General features: G+C 33.0%; 1 protein-coding gene across 2 annotated transcripts in view; it reads right to left on the minus strand.

Moving 5' to 3' along the window:
- LOC130662732 (RAD50-interacting protein 1-like) overlaps nt 1–15,117 on the minus strand; it is a 49,305-nt gene extending 34,188 nt beyond the window's left edge. The window contains exons 1-3 of one of the 2 annotated variants that reach the window (XR_008989087.1): nt 14,954–15,117; nt 2,955–3,196; nt 2,487–2,660 (exon numbers count right to left, since the gene is read on the minus strand). Coding sequence is in view for 1 of the 2 variants with exons in the window: in XM_057461650.1 (XP_057317633.1) it covers nt 2,487–2,660; nt 2,955–3,196; nt 14,954–15,082 (545 nt within the window). In the remaining variant the exon portion in view is untranslated. The remainder of the gene's footprint in view (nt 1–2,486; nt 2,661–2,954; nt 3,197–14,953) is intronic. The other variant, XM_057461650.1, reaches the window with a different exon arrangement.
- Between the last annotated feature and the right edge of the window lie 436 nt (nt 15,118–15,553).

The raw sequence follows: 15,553 nt of genomic DNA on the forward strand, positions 1-15,553 counted from the left end.
TAAACAACACACCTGCTTTTTTTCGCTTTCTCTCTGAATAAAAGTCCAATCAGTTTTTTACTTCGATTACTAAATTTCGCTTTATCGTTCATCCAAAAGAGAACGAATTGAAAATGTATAGCTACAATTGCCTGATGCATTTCCAATCAATTCTTTTTGTGATGTTATATCACTGCACGTTATTCTTCGTTTTAAAAAATAATTCAGACAACAACATAAACTTCGTTCAACAATAACAGTTTGTTTTTTACATTTTAGATTCGAATTACAATCATATTCGAATGTGATACAACCTTGGTCCCAGAAAACAAAAATGAAAAATATAAATAAAACATCAACTTTAAGCTAACCTCATGATGAGTAAACATTGGCATGCTTTGTTTAAAATAACTTTTTTCAGGATTAATTTGAGAAACAAACAACCTTCCTCGCTTCGGTGTTCTTTTTTCAGTTAAAAAACAACTTGTTTCCGTGAGATACGACGCTCACAAGCTAAACCGGGGGTAAAATTAAATTATTTTAACTGTAACAACCGAGAACGGCGCTGTAGCATAAATGACAAATGGACTCCCTGTTTTCTCATTTGGCGGCTTACTTATTTTTTTAGTTAAATTTTAACGTACAGCCACATCATAAGAAAGTGACCCGTGATTTCTGTGTCGTGGACGTGGATAGTTTTACTCACGTAAGGGAATTAATATATAAAACTCTGATTTTTTGGACAAACATAGAGAACGCAAATGTGAGGAAGACAGTTTTTTGATAATTTTTTCCTCAGCCAAATAATGGCAAATTCGTGGGCAAAATTGTATTAATGCATAATTTTAAGCAATAAAATTTCGTATAACGTATTTTCAAAAAATACGTTGTTACGAATAATACGAAATTTGTATTTTTAAAATATGAAGTTAACTGTGTAAATAAAAAAATTTCAAACGATATGTTTTTGTTCGAAGTACAGTGATATTGTTAAGCTTTGTCATACCGTTTTGATAATTTAAAAACACAGTACATCAATGTTGTTTAACGTTTACGTGTTTTAGTGTTGTACATGTTGTAGTATTATAGAACAAAGTAAAATGACTTCTGTGCTTTTTACGGCTATTTTACAGCCAAATACGGCAAATTTTAAGTTTTCTACTGACCCATTTTCTTAACTTAAAAACAAAATACGTCGGGCCTAAGGTTCATATCGCTATTTTGCGTTATCTAAGTTTGGTACGGTTGTGTTCTTTGTTATTTAATAACAAAATATAGTGGTTTTTCAGATTTAAAGGGCCTTTTTTGGTATTTTTGAACAAAATAGGGAGATTGTTAAAGCTTTAAAGAGAGGTTTTCTATGTACTTTGTGATGACATACAGCTAATTTTAAGCTTCAGAGGACATTTTTCGTTATTTTAAAACAAAATATGGCAATTTTTAGGCTTTAAAAGGGAAGTTTCTTGTTATTTTAGAATGAAATATGGTCATTTGTATGCCAAAATATAGCGATGTTTTAGCTTTTTATTATACCATAAGTATTTTTAACTTTTTAAAAAAATTCTGATTATATTGTTAGCAAAAAAATCGTTCTCTTTATATTAACTGTTTCTTTAACGGTTTTTGCCTTTTTAATTTTCCTTCCATGCCCAAACCGCCATTCACTTAAAGTTTTCTTTCTTATCCATTTTTAATACTTAATATTATTAATAGTAAAACTTTGCAAGGCAATGGAGATAAAATTTTAAAATTCAAATGTTATTAAAACAGAAACGGTTCACAAAAAAATGAGCACAGCAACCTTTCTATTTTAAAAGGCATGAAATAAGAAATTCGTACTTCTAAAAATAAAAAATATGAATTTCGTATTTTTGAAAAATATGCGTATTTTCAAAAAATGCGCGTGATTTGAAAAATACGAAATTTGTATTTAATTTTTTTAAAAAAAATACAAAATTTCTGTATTTCCTAGTCTCATGTCAGGTCAATGTAAAATTTACCTATAAAAAAAAAAGCAGTAAATATGAAAAACTAACAAATTTACACAAAGCAGATAATTTGCTGAACAAAATATTTCACAACCCCTAAACTTTCGCTTTCAACTTCAGCCGAAAATAGAGAATTGCAACTAACACAGTTATTTATTATTAACCAGAACAGACGCAGGTGTTACAAAATTAGTTACAACACAAAATCACTCCTTTTTCTGGTATCTCAGGTATTATATACAAATCTCTTCGAGGTTTCTTATACACCAAATTTAATCTGATAATAAGTTTTTTCAACATGTACCACACACTGGTTAACTTATACAAAATTCAACAAATTTGTTCCTAGATATATTAGAAATACAATCACTAAAGTGACAAGATGTGTGACGAGAGAAATTTCCATCGTAAAATTTAAACAGAATAAATCACTCAAATACACATCTTTCTGAGTATTGCAGGTTAATGGTAGTAGCAAATTATTTGCTTTGTGTAAACCCTCCTGAAAAAAGAGATTACCTGGATAACATTTTTTTTAATTCTTTATAGTGTTTCTCACAGACAGAAAGAGAATACTGCTTTAATTTCTCACATGTTGTCGATGCCAACTTTGAGCACAATGTTTGCAAGTTGCAGTAGGATTCCATTGCAAGTGGTAAGTTTTTCTTTTCAGTATGCGACTTGATGTCATTACTATAAAATGTACAAAAAATGATTATGTATATTTTAACTTTAGGATTTGAAATCAGAGATTTTTTTTCAATTCAACTATCTGGCAATGCAAAATCTTTCACTACTTACCACAAAACAGAACAAATTACACTTGATTTTCTAACTGTGCCATCAGATATGGTTTGATTTTTTATAATTTGGCACAAATTTACATAATTTTAACCCCACAAATAGTACACTTTGAAAGTGCGTTAAATTCATTGCTACCTCAATGTAGAAAAAAACTGCTTTAAAGTTTATAAAGTGTTGATGTACCTAAAGCTTTTTATTTTTGCATTAAATAACAGGTAAATTTGTCTGTGTTTTAACGCATGGATATCAATTTTTGCGGTTTTAAGATAGTTTTCCATATTGCTAGTTTCTTCTTTGTGCAGCTTGAAATTATTTAACGTTTCAGTAATCTTTGAACAGGTTTCTTTGATGTCTTTTATCATACAATCACATATCTTTGTTACTACAGTAAGATCTTCACTGGTTTGCTTCTCACTTTGGTCAATCTATTGGAAGAAAGTCGAAAAGTATTTATTTTTGAGATTGTAATCACATATTTACATAGAGATGCAATAGCAAAGCAGTGGTTTGTTGCTCAGTGTGTAAACATTGTAAAAGATTAAAATAACAATTGGGTAATGTATGATAACATGACTTCATAACTGCCTAAGTACAGTTATGAAGCCATGTTAAAGAAATATCTAAGCCACTTAAATAACTATTAACTGAATAATATGTTAGGAAAGCTCAAAACAAATGAATGGCTGTCCCAAAGTTCATCTATAAAATATAACTAGATCTTCTACAGCCTCCATGTTATCTTCTGGCCAAGCAACTTTCTATGCCTTAAAAAATATGTGCATTTTTGAATGTACTACAGGAGCTGAGAGCAGTCTCATATAAAATTCGTTGTACAGAGGTTTTGAATTTGAGTTTGACTGAATAATGGTCCAAGTGATTAAAAAAAAAATTACTAACCTTTTTTGGTTTATGGTCAAATTTCGACCATTATGGGTCAAAGGGCAATGTTAAATTTTTATAAAAAAGTAGTCTGTGACACCTCATATTTTAGCAAACTTTATGCTAAATCAGAAAAAACCAATACTGACACGAAGTAAAAATAAAGTGCTAAAGAGTTAAGAGTACATTTACATTTGTGTGTGAAGTAGCTTTTATACAAAAAAATGTGATGAAATATTTCCGTTTCGAGTTCTATTGACTATTCAAATAATCTTAATCATTTCAATGATCTATTATGATGGGAGGAAAGTTTGCAGTGGTTAGGTTTCGGTTCATTTTTATATACACTATATGTAAATGCTTAGTTATTTGTTTAGTCAACGTGAATTGAGAAAGTATTAGTTTACAGATCATTAAAGATAGAAGAGTACTTAATTAAAGAACCAGTAGTGAGAATGGAAGAAAAAGAATTATCAAAGCAACTGAATAATGAATGATTATGTATTAAATGGACTAATAGAACAGTCGTTATCAAGTGTAAAATACCACTTAAATACCTTACATGAACCATCTGAAAACAAAGAATCGTTTTTTAGACCGTAGCGAGACAGTAGAAGATGAAGAAAACCATGAAGTATTGAGGCAGTTATTGCAAAATTGAAATAAAAAATAACTCCGCTTGACACGGCTGCTGAATAAAAGTTCATGATGAGTGTTATTTTAACGATCAGACTGACTGGCTCAGTCAATTTTGTTTATGTCTTATGTGAGTGCTGAATTATTAATAATTGAGTATTTTTACACATTTGCCGAAAGGGTGGCTAAATTAAAAAACAATGGGATATGTGAGTGCTGAATTATTTATAATTGAGTATTTTTACACATTTGCCGAAAGGGTGGCTAAATTAAAAAACAATGGGATATATTTTTTCTTTATTGTGATGGTCATGGGTCAGTGTACACAAAGTACAGTACTGTGAAAAGGTTTGTTAACATCGTGGTTCGTGCTTATTTCATTGCATTCATTTCATTGCACGAACCACGATAGCCCACGATGCGTATTTTTTTAACAATCGTGGACCTCACGATCATGTTTCGTGGACTACACAAACAAAAATTAAAAATTACACTGTGGCGTCCACGATAGATAACTTCTATTGTAAAACAATAAAGACTGTATTAGTTTATCAATTAAATAAAAACCGACGGGAAAAAAATAAAGTAATAATTTGAAGGTTATTGTTTTAACCTCCTGGCAGGAGGTTATAAGGACAGACTTGATACAGAGGAAGTTGAGTTTAGATGTAACACAGTCTGGATCAGATTGGAAGAGGGTCATTAATATACCCCATCCAACCCATGCTAGCATGGAAAACGGACGTTACGGCGAGAATGATGATGATGATGATGTTTTAATTTGTTGTCATAAAGCTAGCTATATAATAGATTATAATCGCCCGTGAATCAAAATGCGACGTAAAAAACATTTCTATCGCCGCTTTTCGTTTATAAACTTTTAAAATGCGATCTTAAACATTTCTATCACCGCTTTTCGTTTTTAAACTTTTAAAATGCGATCTTAAAAAACATTTCTATCGCTGCAGACAAATTTAACTTTTCTAGAGCCTGATTATATGAGGCGAGTTGGCTTGGTGTAGGCCCGGTTGGCGGGTCAACCTGGGTGAAAAAATTTCATATTATATGGGAAAAGTCAACCCAGGTCAAGACCTACACTGCTGCCGGGTTGGAAAAAAATGCTCGTAATTTTTTAAAAATGGCGGATGCAAGATGTAAACAAATAAGCGAAATTAAGTCAAAATTATCATTAAGCATTTTGGTCGACAATAGTTCGTTATTCCAAATCCAAGGTGTTCTGTATTTGTCATTGCTTCGAAGAAATCTCCTAATACAGAACATATTGACATATTTTTTAACAAAACGAAGGAAACTCTTAAAACGTTTGAAACACCAACAGGGAAATACACAAAACGAAGATCTGTATGGTATAGGCCAGGGAGAACCGACCAGTGGTGGATCAATACATACCAGCTTTATAACAACCCATTTGTTTGGGAAAAAAATTTTTGTATGAGTAAGGAAGATTTTAATAAACTTTGCGATGAATTAAGACCCTTTCTCACACCTGAATCCAATACACCTAACCACCAAGCTTTATCATTAGAAAAGAAAGTTGCTGTCGTTATACATTTTCTAAATGAAACTGGTTCTATCTGGATGACAGCACAGTTATAGATGAAGAGCTAGTCACAGCTAACATTGAAAAACATAAGAATGATGAAAGCTTAAACAAAAACATTCCATATAAATATATATATATACCCAATATACTCAGGCAATACTTCTGAAGGACACGAGATAAGATCATTATTGACTGAATATATCAATCAAAACCTGCCGGATATATATATATATATATATATATATATATATATATATATATATATATATATATATATATATATATATATATATATATATATATATATATATATATATATATATATATATATATATATATATATATATATATATATATATATATATATATATATATATATATATATATATATATATATATATATATATATATATATATATATATATATATATATATTATAAATTCCAGTACGCAGTAATATCTTACAAGTCAAAGAAAACTCTATTCGTAAAACAAAACACATTTAGCAAGTCAAAGAAAACTCTATTCGTAAAACAAAACACATTTAACAAAATTTGGGACTTTATATACGTATATAATATATATTAGTAGTTCACTACTTTACCTTAACTAATGTGGTGCTTTAATGATGTAAAAACAAAACAAAAACTTTATGTTAATAAATATACACGGCAAAACATTCAATGGTTAAGTTTGTAATGTCTAGAAATTTAAAAAATCCAAGTATGTGGTACTGGATTGTGTGCTTTGGCTATTTGCCTTATTGGGGACATTGTTATTACTATTAGATTGACTTGGAAAAGTAAGGTGTGGGTAAACCATATTATGTGAAGTTTGTCTCCTTGGAGAGTTTGATAAAGCCTCAACTGATCTTCTCATATTTTTGGCTACTTCAATGAAAGAGGTACTCATTGCACATATTGCTCCTGCAAACATTTTATTAGATTGCATCTTCTCTACTTTCTTTTAATAACAACTAATCCCGTTGTCTGGCAGAAAAACCTTTTTCCAGATGTTGCCTTTTGTCGTCAATTAGTTGGAAAAGGTCCTTTGCATGAGGTCTCTTTTGCTTTCCTTTATTACAAAACTGGAGTTTGCATAACTTCACTTTCCAAATTCTCATCATTGACATCCTCAGTGTTTGAGGAGGTAGACATACCCCCAGTTGATATTGTCTCATTCTCGTCATGGGGAGAATCTGTACTAAAACCAAAATTTGTCACATTTACAGATTGACAACCAAAGCGTAATGGCTGTGTGGAAGCTGAACCACCATAAATACTAACAAGTTCATCGCAATACTCCACTATTAATTTTCCAGATCCACTTTTAGAACCACTTAATATGGCACTTGAAAATCCTTGCCTAATTTTTTTAATCTTCTCCATAACACGATTATACCCCTTTTTTAATTCGTCTTTTTTCGATTTTTATGGCAGCTATAATGTTGCTTCTGGGCCAAAAAGATCAACATCCTCTATATTCTTTCGAGCCATCATTACGCGAATTTCCTCATACTGCTTAGGTTTATCAGCATTAAGTCCTTATTATTAAATGTCAAATATTAAATTCCCTTACTGAATTTATTAGCTGCTCCACAAGTTCTGAAGTCCATTTAAACTTCTTGTCCACTGCTTCGCTCGCCATTATTGTTTTTCTTCTGTTTTGGATGGCAATGCGCATGCTTGTCTTTTATGGTGTGGAAAAGGGACTCAAAACATGAAAAAAATATTGTTGTTAGTCATGACAAAGGTTAAAAAATGCTGTTACTATAATAGTACGTAAAATATTCTTGGTTATCTCGAGGCAAAGATCTTGTTTTTGATGACTTATTTTCACCCCATACAGCCATGAAAATTCTGTAAAAACGTTGCCAGGAAGATATATGTATACTTAGTTGTGAAATATAGTTATTTATTTGTTATTATAGTAGTTACCTTAGTAGATTTTAGGATTTAGAAATCAATATTTATTTTCTGGTTGCCACAAAATAAATTTTTTTTCCCTTTTTCTTTAAAATGTCAGATGTCAGAGCATTATAATTAGCTCCCAGAACATTTTGAAAGGTTTCAAAATGGTGAACACTCCTATGAAGTTAGGAAGAGTATTATGTAAACCAGGGAGTCATTTCAGTGTTTTTGGGGAGCTCCGTCAAAAGGTAGGGGTAGGGGGTCATAAACTTAATGAACAAAATCATGTTAATGGGGCCCAGATTGAATTTTTGAAGGCCAAGTACTTAAACAATTAAAAACATAGGCGAAAAAGTTAGGTGATTACACATCTCTTATTTTTCACAACTTTTATTTTGCCACAAATGTAGAATTTAAAGTTTAACTCACTCCACAAATCCTGAATGGCTACTGAAATTACCTTAGCTCAATTTTTTTAATGTGATCACTGTAACCTATTGTTTAACTATAAAATTTCCAGATTGGAAAGCTTTTTCCTTATATGGAAGTTACAGTCCAGTCCAGATGTAAGCGTATGCGTATTCTCAACTTGCAAAAATAATTGCTTTCATTCAAAAAAAATGAGATAGCGAGTTCCTTTCAAACTGCGCGAAAATAATTGCTTCGTGTTAAAAACAAAAGCATAGCAAGAAACATTGTTTATAAACAATACTCTGCGCGAGAAAAAATTAAACGCGAAGGCCATTTTTTTTAACAACGAAACTAATTATAGTAACGCGATTTTAATCTCGATATATAATAATAATAATAATAATAATTCATATTATAAAAAAAACTATAAACCATATATAAAAAACACAAGCTCTTTTAAAAAATAACAAATCCAATGATTTAAATATTTTAAAAAAAAATAAGCAAGGAGGTTTAAAAGAGAAGAAGAAACATCTTCGCAAAAACATTTCTATCGCCGTTGTTCGTTTTTAAACTTTAAAAAATGGGATCGAAAAAGCTTTTCTATAGCGGTTCTTCGTTTTTAAACTTTTAAAATGCAATCTAAAAAAACATTTCTATCGCCGTTTTTCGTTTTTAAACTTCTAAAAATCGATCTAAAAAAACATTTCTATTGCTGTTTTTCGTTTTTAAACTTTTAAAATGCGATTTAAAAAAGCTTTTCTATAGCCGTTTTTCGTTTTTATACTTTTAAAATGCGATCTAAAAGAACATTTCTATCGCCGCTATTCGTTTTTAAACTTTTAAAATGCGATCTAAAAAAACATTTCTATCGTCGCTATTCGTTTTTAAACTTTTAAAATGCGATCTAAAAAAACATTTTCATTGCCGTTTTTCGTTTTTAAACTTTTAAAATGCGATCTAAAAAAACATTTCTATCGCCGCTTTTCAATCTTAAATTTTTAAAACGAGTCCTAAAAAAGCTTTTCTATCAAAATTAAAGTTTCAATCTTTGTTAAAACATAATTATTTCTATTGCTTAAAAGCTTTATTTAATCCGTGCAACCAACAAGGCCTTCTCGCTAGTTTATTTAGCTTCCACGCAAAACTTTTATTTTATAAAACTATTAAACAATGGCTCTTTGTGTCACATTGATAGAGTTGATAACATTTGCAATTATGCTATTGGGAATAGTTATGTTAACACTATTTAACAATAGTGCGCAGTTATAATAAGCTATTTTTTCTTCAAGAATCTTTTCCTTATTACGCGCAAGTTAATGACTTACAAGACTCGCAAGATAATTAATAAGAACAAAAGACAAACAACTACCGCCTCCGAGAAAAAGTTGTGAAACTTGAGCGTACGTGTACGCTTACAGTACCGATTGCGAGTAACTATACACGAGTATTAAACTACGGGTACGAGTAATTTCTCAGTGGGTATTCCACAAGTATGCAACGAGTATAATGCGCGTACGACTACGTCAAAAATACTCGCACATTTTTGCTACTGTACTCACACAGTACTCGCTAGCGTGCTCGAAAGGCAAACAATATAATTAGACGTGAAACTGGCAGAGAATGCACTTGCGGCCAATATGCTTTTATGTTGGTGTTGGATTTATTGAAAAACACTGTTTTTACAGTGTTATTTTCTTCTTTCGTTAGTTTTCTATGTTCAATAGTGAGTTGAAACTGGCATTGAGATTACATGCTAACACTTTAAGCCCTGGCGTTTTGTTGATTTACGATCGAATCAGCAGTCCCATTTGGAACCATGCCACAGGGACCTGACACTCCGAAGAGCCAAACGAGTCTAAACTGATTCGCGTTATATTCAACTCAACTGCAGGAAAGTGCGCACCAACGCAAGCTATATATGATAGCCAGAACGAGGGAGAACCTCAATTGCCTTATGACGAAGTCGTAACTTTCAAGCGAACTCTTTTGCTTCTGAACGAACAAACAAACAAACCAACGTCACTTGTGAAAAATGATTTTTAAGTCTAAAAATAACAAATGAAATTCAGTTGTCTGCGTTACAAAGATCTCCTCAATCTCTCTAAAACACGATTCTGGAGATAAATTTTTCTTTTGTGCTAAATGTTATTCTAATCTATTTATATCTTTGCAATCACATTGAGAATATTGAAATGATTTGCTTCTGGTAATAGAACAATATAGCAGGTATCATGTTTACGAGTTATTCACCTGTAATTCAAAGCTAGTGCCTACTTATTACTGCCGCTTGTTTCATTATGCACACTATGATTATTGGTAAGATGAGAATGGATAATAAAATTATAAAAACATGAGAACGAATCTTCCGTACATCGTTGTTACAGACAATCTGTAATAATTCATTATTTTGTTTATTTTTGTGCATTTTAACTAAGACGCATATCCTTGATACACGTTATTTTTTAATATAATATTTTTCATATAAAGGGTCCGTTACACGTAGCAAAATTTGCAATAGCAAATAACATACAAGTACTTGTGCAATACAATATTATGTGTAACAGCTGGTGTAACAGCATTGCGCATGGGCTTGTACAAGAACTTGTGCAAGTTCTGATTTTTTTAAAATGATTTAAAAAAATCGACGTTTGCTATAGCATATAAACAATAGGTTGCGATCAAGTTCGGAATGTTAACCAATCAATGATTTTTAGCTTTTGTTTTCATTGTTGTTTTTATTATAAATGAGCCGAAAGGATATCGAATTGATGAAAATATAAAATTAAAGTGTGGTGTGAATAGTTTTGTGGCGTGTATGAAAATATTTCGTTGAAGATGGAGGCGATAAATAAAAAAAAAGAAAGTTGATAGTTGCACAGATAATATGGTGGGACAACTAATTGCAGAGTGGCAACTACACGAGTGCCTTTTTAACTCAAACCACGCAGAGTATCATAATGCAAGAAGAAGGAATATAGCGCTGGAGTTGATTTCAAACGAATTAGCAATGACAGTCAAAGACATACAAAAGAAAATGGTCGGTTTGAGATCGTATTACGGTCAATTAAAACAGAAAGTCCAAGCTTCAAAGAAAAGTGGAGCAGGTTCGGATGAGGTTTTCACTCCCCAATGGCCTTTTTATGGGGAGATGGATAGCTTCTTATCTGATTATATTACTCCTCGCGCCACAGAATCTAACATTAATGTGGACGAAGATCCGAATGGTGATGATGAAACTCCTACGCCGGCGCTCAACCATAAACAAAAAAAGTCATCTAATGTCAAAAAAGATCAAGATGTATCTGTTGCATACAGAGTTATGTTAAAAGCGTTAGAGCGATTGGATGAGCCTCGTCAGACGTCTTCAGCAGTAGCAAACCTAAACCTGAGTCCTAATGAAAGCCAAACCCAAGAACAATTGTTTGGTAGAATGATTTCGAAGAATTTGGTTGATATAGAAAATATGTACACCCGAGAAAAGTGTAAACTTCAAATACAACAGCTTCTGTTTGACGCAAGGTTTCAGAATGGACAACTGACGACCGTTCCTTCAACTTCGTCACCCTTCAACTACAATGGAGGCCACCAAACTGGTACTTTCCGCGGTCCTGAGAGAATTCAAACTGGGAGAACAACAAATGCTATCAGCCCAGAATTATCACCTAGTAACTCAGGAGATTCCGATATCTCACTTCCATCGCGTTTCAACTACTACGGTTCCCAGGTTTACAACAGTAATTACAACAACAATTAACTTTCACTTATGGTATAGACTTTATATAAAAAACGGTTTTGTTGTATTTATACAAACTTGTGTAGCTAGCTACCCGTATTGTTTTCTGTAAAGATTTAAGACAATTATACAAGCATATTCCATTGCCAAGATACTTGACCTGAGCCCATGAAATAATCTTTAAAGACATCACGTATTTCTTTTGCATTTGAACTAGCTTTTCTCTGTGCGCAAGTTTGTAAGTCATTTGAGACATCAGCCATTCCCCTCCATTGACCAGGAACGATTCGATTTGTCAGTAAATCTTCTTGGTCGACAAGACCAACTGGTGCGTACGAGTCTTTAGACTTCGTCATCAGCATATTGTGTAGCGCTACGATGGCCATAACGAGGCTCATGGTTTTACTCGGAGAAAGGTTAATTGTGCTGTTGATGATTCTAAATCTAGCGGATAAAATACCAAAAGCGTTTTCACTTATTCTTCGAAACCTTGAAAGCCAGTAATTGAAAATTCGCTCGGCATCACAAAGCGTGTTTTTGGAAAAAGGCTTCATTAAATTTTTTGATAATGCGAATGCGTCATCCCCAACGATAACGTAAGGTATTTCTGGCAAATCAAGCTGATCCCACGCTGGATCTTCACTCAGTGGAAGTTGCTTCGGAGGTGGAAGGGCTAACCTATCATTGCTCAATAAATGATATAACTCTATATTTCTTAAAACTCCACCATCGCTAATACGGCCTTGGCATCCAGCGTCTACGTAGATAAATTTGTATTCACTATCGACAAGTGCCAATAGAACTATACTATAGAATCCTTTATAGCTGTAAAATGTAGATCCAGTGTTCGGCGGTAACTTAATAGGAATATGTTTTCCATCAAGAGCTCCTATGCAATTGGGAAACTGCCACTTCAAGTTTATTTTGTCTGAAAGCGCTTTCCACTCTTCCTCCGTTTGCGGCAAACGTAAACAATCTTTCTTAAGAACTCGATAAATCGCCCTGGCAACTATAGGTACGAAAAGGGAAATGGTTTTATCCGACATGCGAAATTGGTACATCAGACTTTGATAGACAACTGCTTGTACAAGTACTTGCAGAAGTACTTGTATGTTATTTGCTATTGCAAACTTTGCTACGTGTAACGGACCCTTAAGAACATAAAGCGTCATAGAAACAAAATTTAGTGCTGAAATTTAGTGCTAAAATGCTCCTTTAAACTTTCAAAATGGCGAAATGCTGATAGCTACACGATAGACTTGAAAGCTACTTATAATTTATGACAACCCATTTTGAAGTAACTAGGGAACTCTCTCAAAATTCGGGTGCACACCATTCTCACTGGATCCAAGATTTCCCTGCTGTGCATGTTTTTACTTTTGGTTACTTACAAAACAATAAAATTAAATGCGATTGGCTTAATTTAGTCTCAGATGTAAATAGCAAAGGGTTTCCTCGTCGGTGAGAAATTAACTATATAAATTCAAAGTTATAAAGAGCCACTACAGCAACATATACATTTTTATGTAAGCCAAAGAGAATTTGTTGCAACACGCAATCGGGACTGTACATCTGGACTGGACTGTATCTCTATGAACAAAGTTTTTCTCACCAAATTCTCAAATCAAAACAGTTTTATTGTTAAGTCACTTTCTATTCCTAGTCCAGCAATGTATATATATAGAGATTGGAAAATTTTTAACAACATCAATTCGGGCCATACCCTGGGAATCCATTATAATGATCGCAATCTCTCTCTCAACATGCTATGACACTATTGATAGCATCCTTGATGATTTTAATCCATTAAAAAAAAACACTATTGTATATACCTCATAACAACAACATCAGCCATGGATTACAAAGGGTACCCTAACTACCTTCAAAGAAAGTCTTCAGGATTAGCAGTTGTGTGCCAGTCCTCCATTGGATTGAACATCCAGTTTACACCAATGTGTGCATATGTATAATAGAGTTTGAATCAGCCCTGATATTAATAAAAGGGATACCTTATCAATATACATAACTTCATCAAGATGTATCTGCGCGCGTACTAAGTGATTACGTAATGCCTGATGTACTGGCAGAAATGGAGGTAACAATGTAAACAAACCAAGCAGACAGGTTACCTCCATTTCTGCCCACGCAGGAAAAACATGGCACTATGAATGAGTGTATATATTTCATTTATATTTACTTTGTTAGTTTGGAGTTTGCTATTCCAGTCTTAGACAGCCACGTTGGCGACTGGCTATCCTAGAGGTGTTTTATGAGACGACCACCTACATAAGTCCTCATACAGGTTTGACCGTACTGCTGAGTAAGACAGTCAGGGTAAACACTTAATTAGGCGACGGTAGGCTAATTAGGGCATACCACCTATTTAGGCGACTCATTGTAGCCTAGTCAGGCCATATGTAACCTAGTTAAGACATTACAATATTTAATGGCTTTTCACACATTCCAAAGAAAAAATCGCAAAAAATCTTTGTTCAGAATGGATAGTCTACGCGACCATGATTCCAAAATTGTCACCTGTGCCTCGATATGTTCGCGCAACTAAGAATTATGTTAAAATGAAATATATAACCTAATCAGGTTAAGTGTCACCTATTTAGGTGACGTTTTCGTCCGCCATATTTATTTTTTCCCTGCGGCGTAAATGGCTAAAATCCATTATTTAAAACAACAAATAGTGCAACACAAGGTTTGAGCCATAAGTTACCAATGCGCGATGCAAATAAGACGATAATTGGTCAAAATTATCTGCAGTGGACAGATTTGATGCACATAAAAATTGTAGTGCGAAACGCAATCATTTCGACGTATTTACAACAGAAAGTTTTCGTTCGCCTAGTTAGACTACTGGTAGCCTAGTTAAACTACATCACGTCACCTAACTAAACAACGACTCGCCTAATTAGGTCATGCCGCCTAATTAGGTGTTTACCCTGACTGCAATAGAGTGGAGTGTGTGCGAAAAAAAGAAGTTAGCTAGCTAGCCAGCTAGCTAACCTTAATGAAAGAAAAGTATCAAGACACCTACAGCTAATGATAAAGACTTCTCCTTCGATTTATATTCTCTGTATAGTTGATCTAAATTGCTTAAACTATCGAAATCCTCTCCAAAATGCTCATTTAAAAATTCAGTAGCAGAGCAACGTGGAGCAGCCATGTTGTACGGTGGCACAGAAGTGCATAAATAAAATTGCGTAAAATAAGTCGGTAAGTCGTCCACGTATTACGTCCTGATTATGAAGGAGATAACATATTCGAAAGGGAACGACTTCATTTAGCACCGGGCTAAGTGGTCCCGACACACGACGTACAACATAACTAGTACCCTTCATACTTTATCGATATTAAAAGTCCGACAGACGTTCAGTCATACTTCTCCAACCAAATGGACCCGACAAATGAAACCGCATTATCCGACATCCTCTCTATATATAACAAATACATATTTTTTCTGTCAATAATCCATAACCAACGTAATATCGCATAATACTGCATAATACCTTCATAATTCATAAAAAACACATAAATTTTCTGTCGATGGCCATACCAACGTAATATCGCATAATACTGCATAATACCTTCATAATAATGTCTGTCGCTTCATAAAAACTACATATTTTTTCTGTCG

This window comes from Hydractinia symbiolongicarpus, chromosome 10, assembly GCF_029227915.1.
Source record: "Hydractinia symbiolongicarpus strain clone_291-10 chromosome 10, HSymV2.1, whole genome shotgun sequence".
Taxonomy (NCBI): Eukaryota; Metazoa; Cnidaria; class Hydrozoa; order Anthoathecata; family Hydractiniidae; genus Hydractinia; species Hydractinia symbiolongicarpus.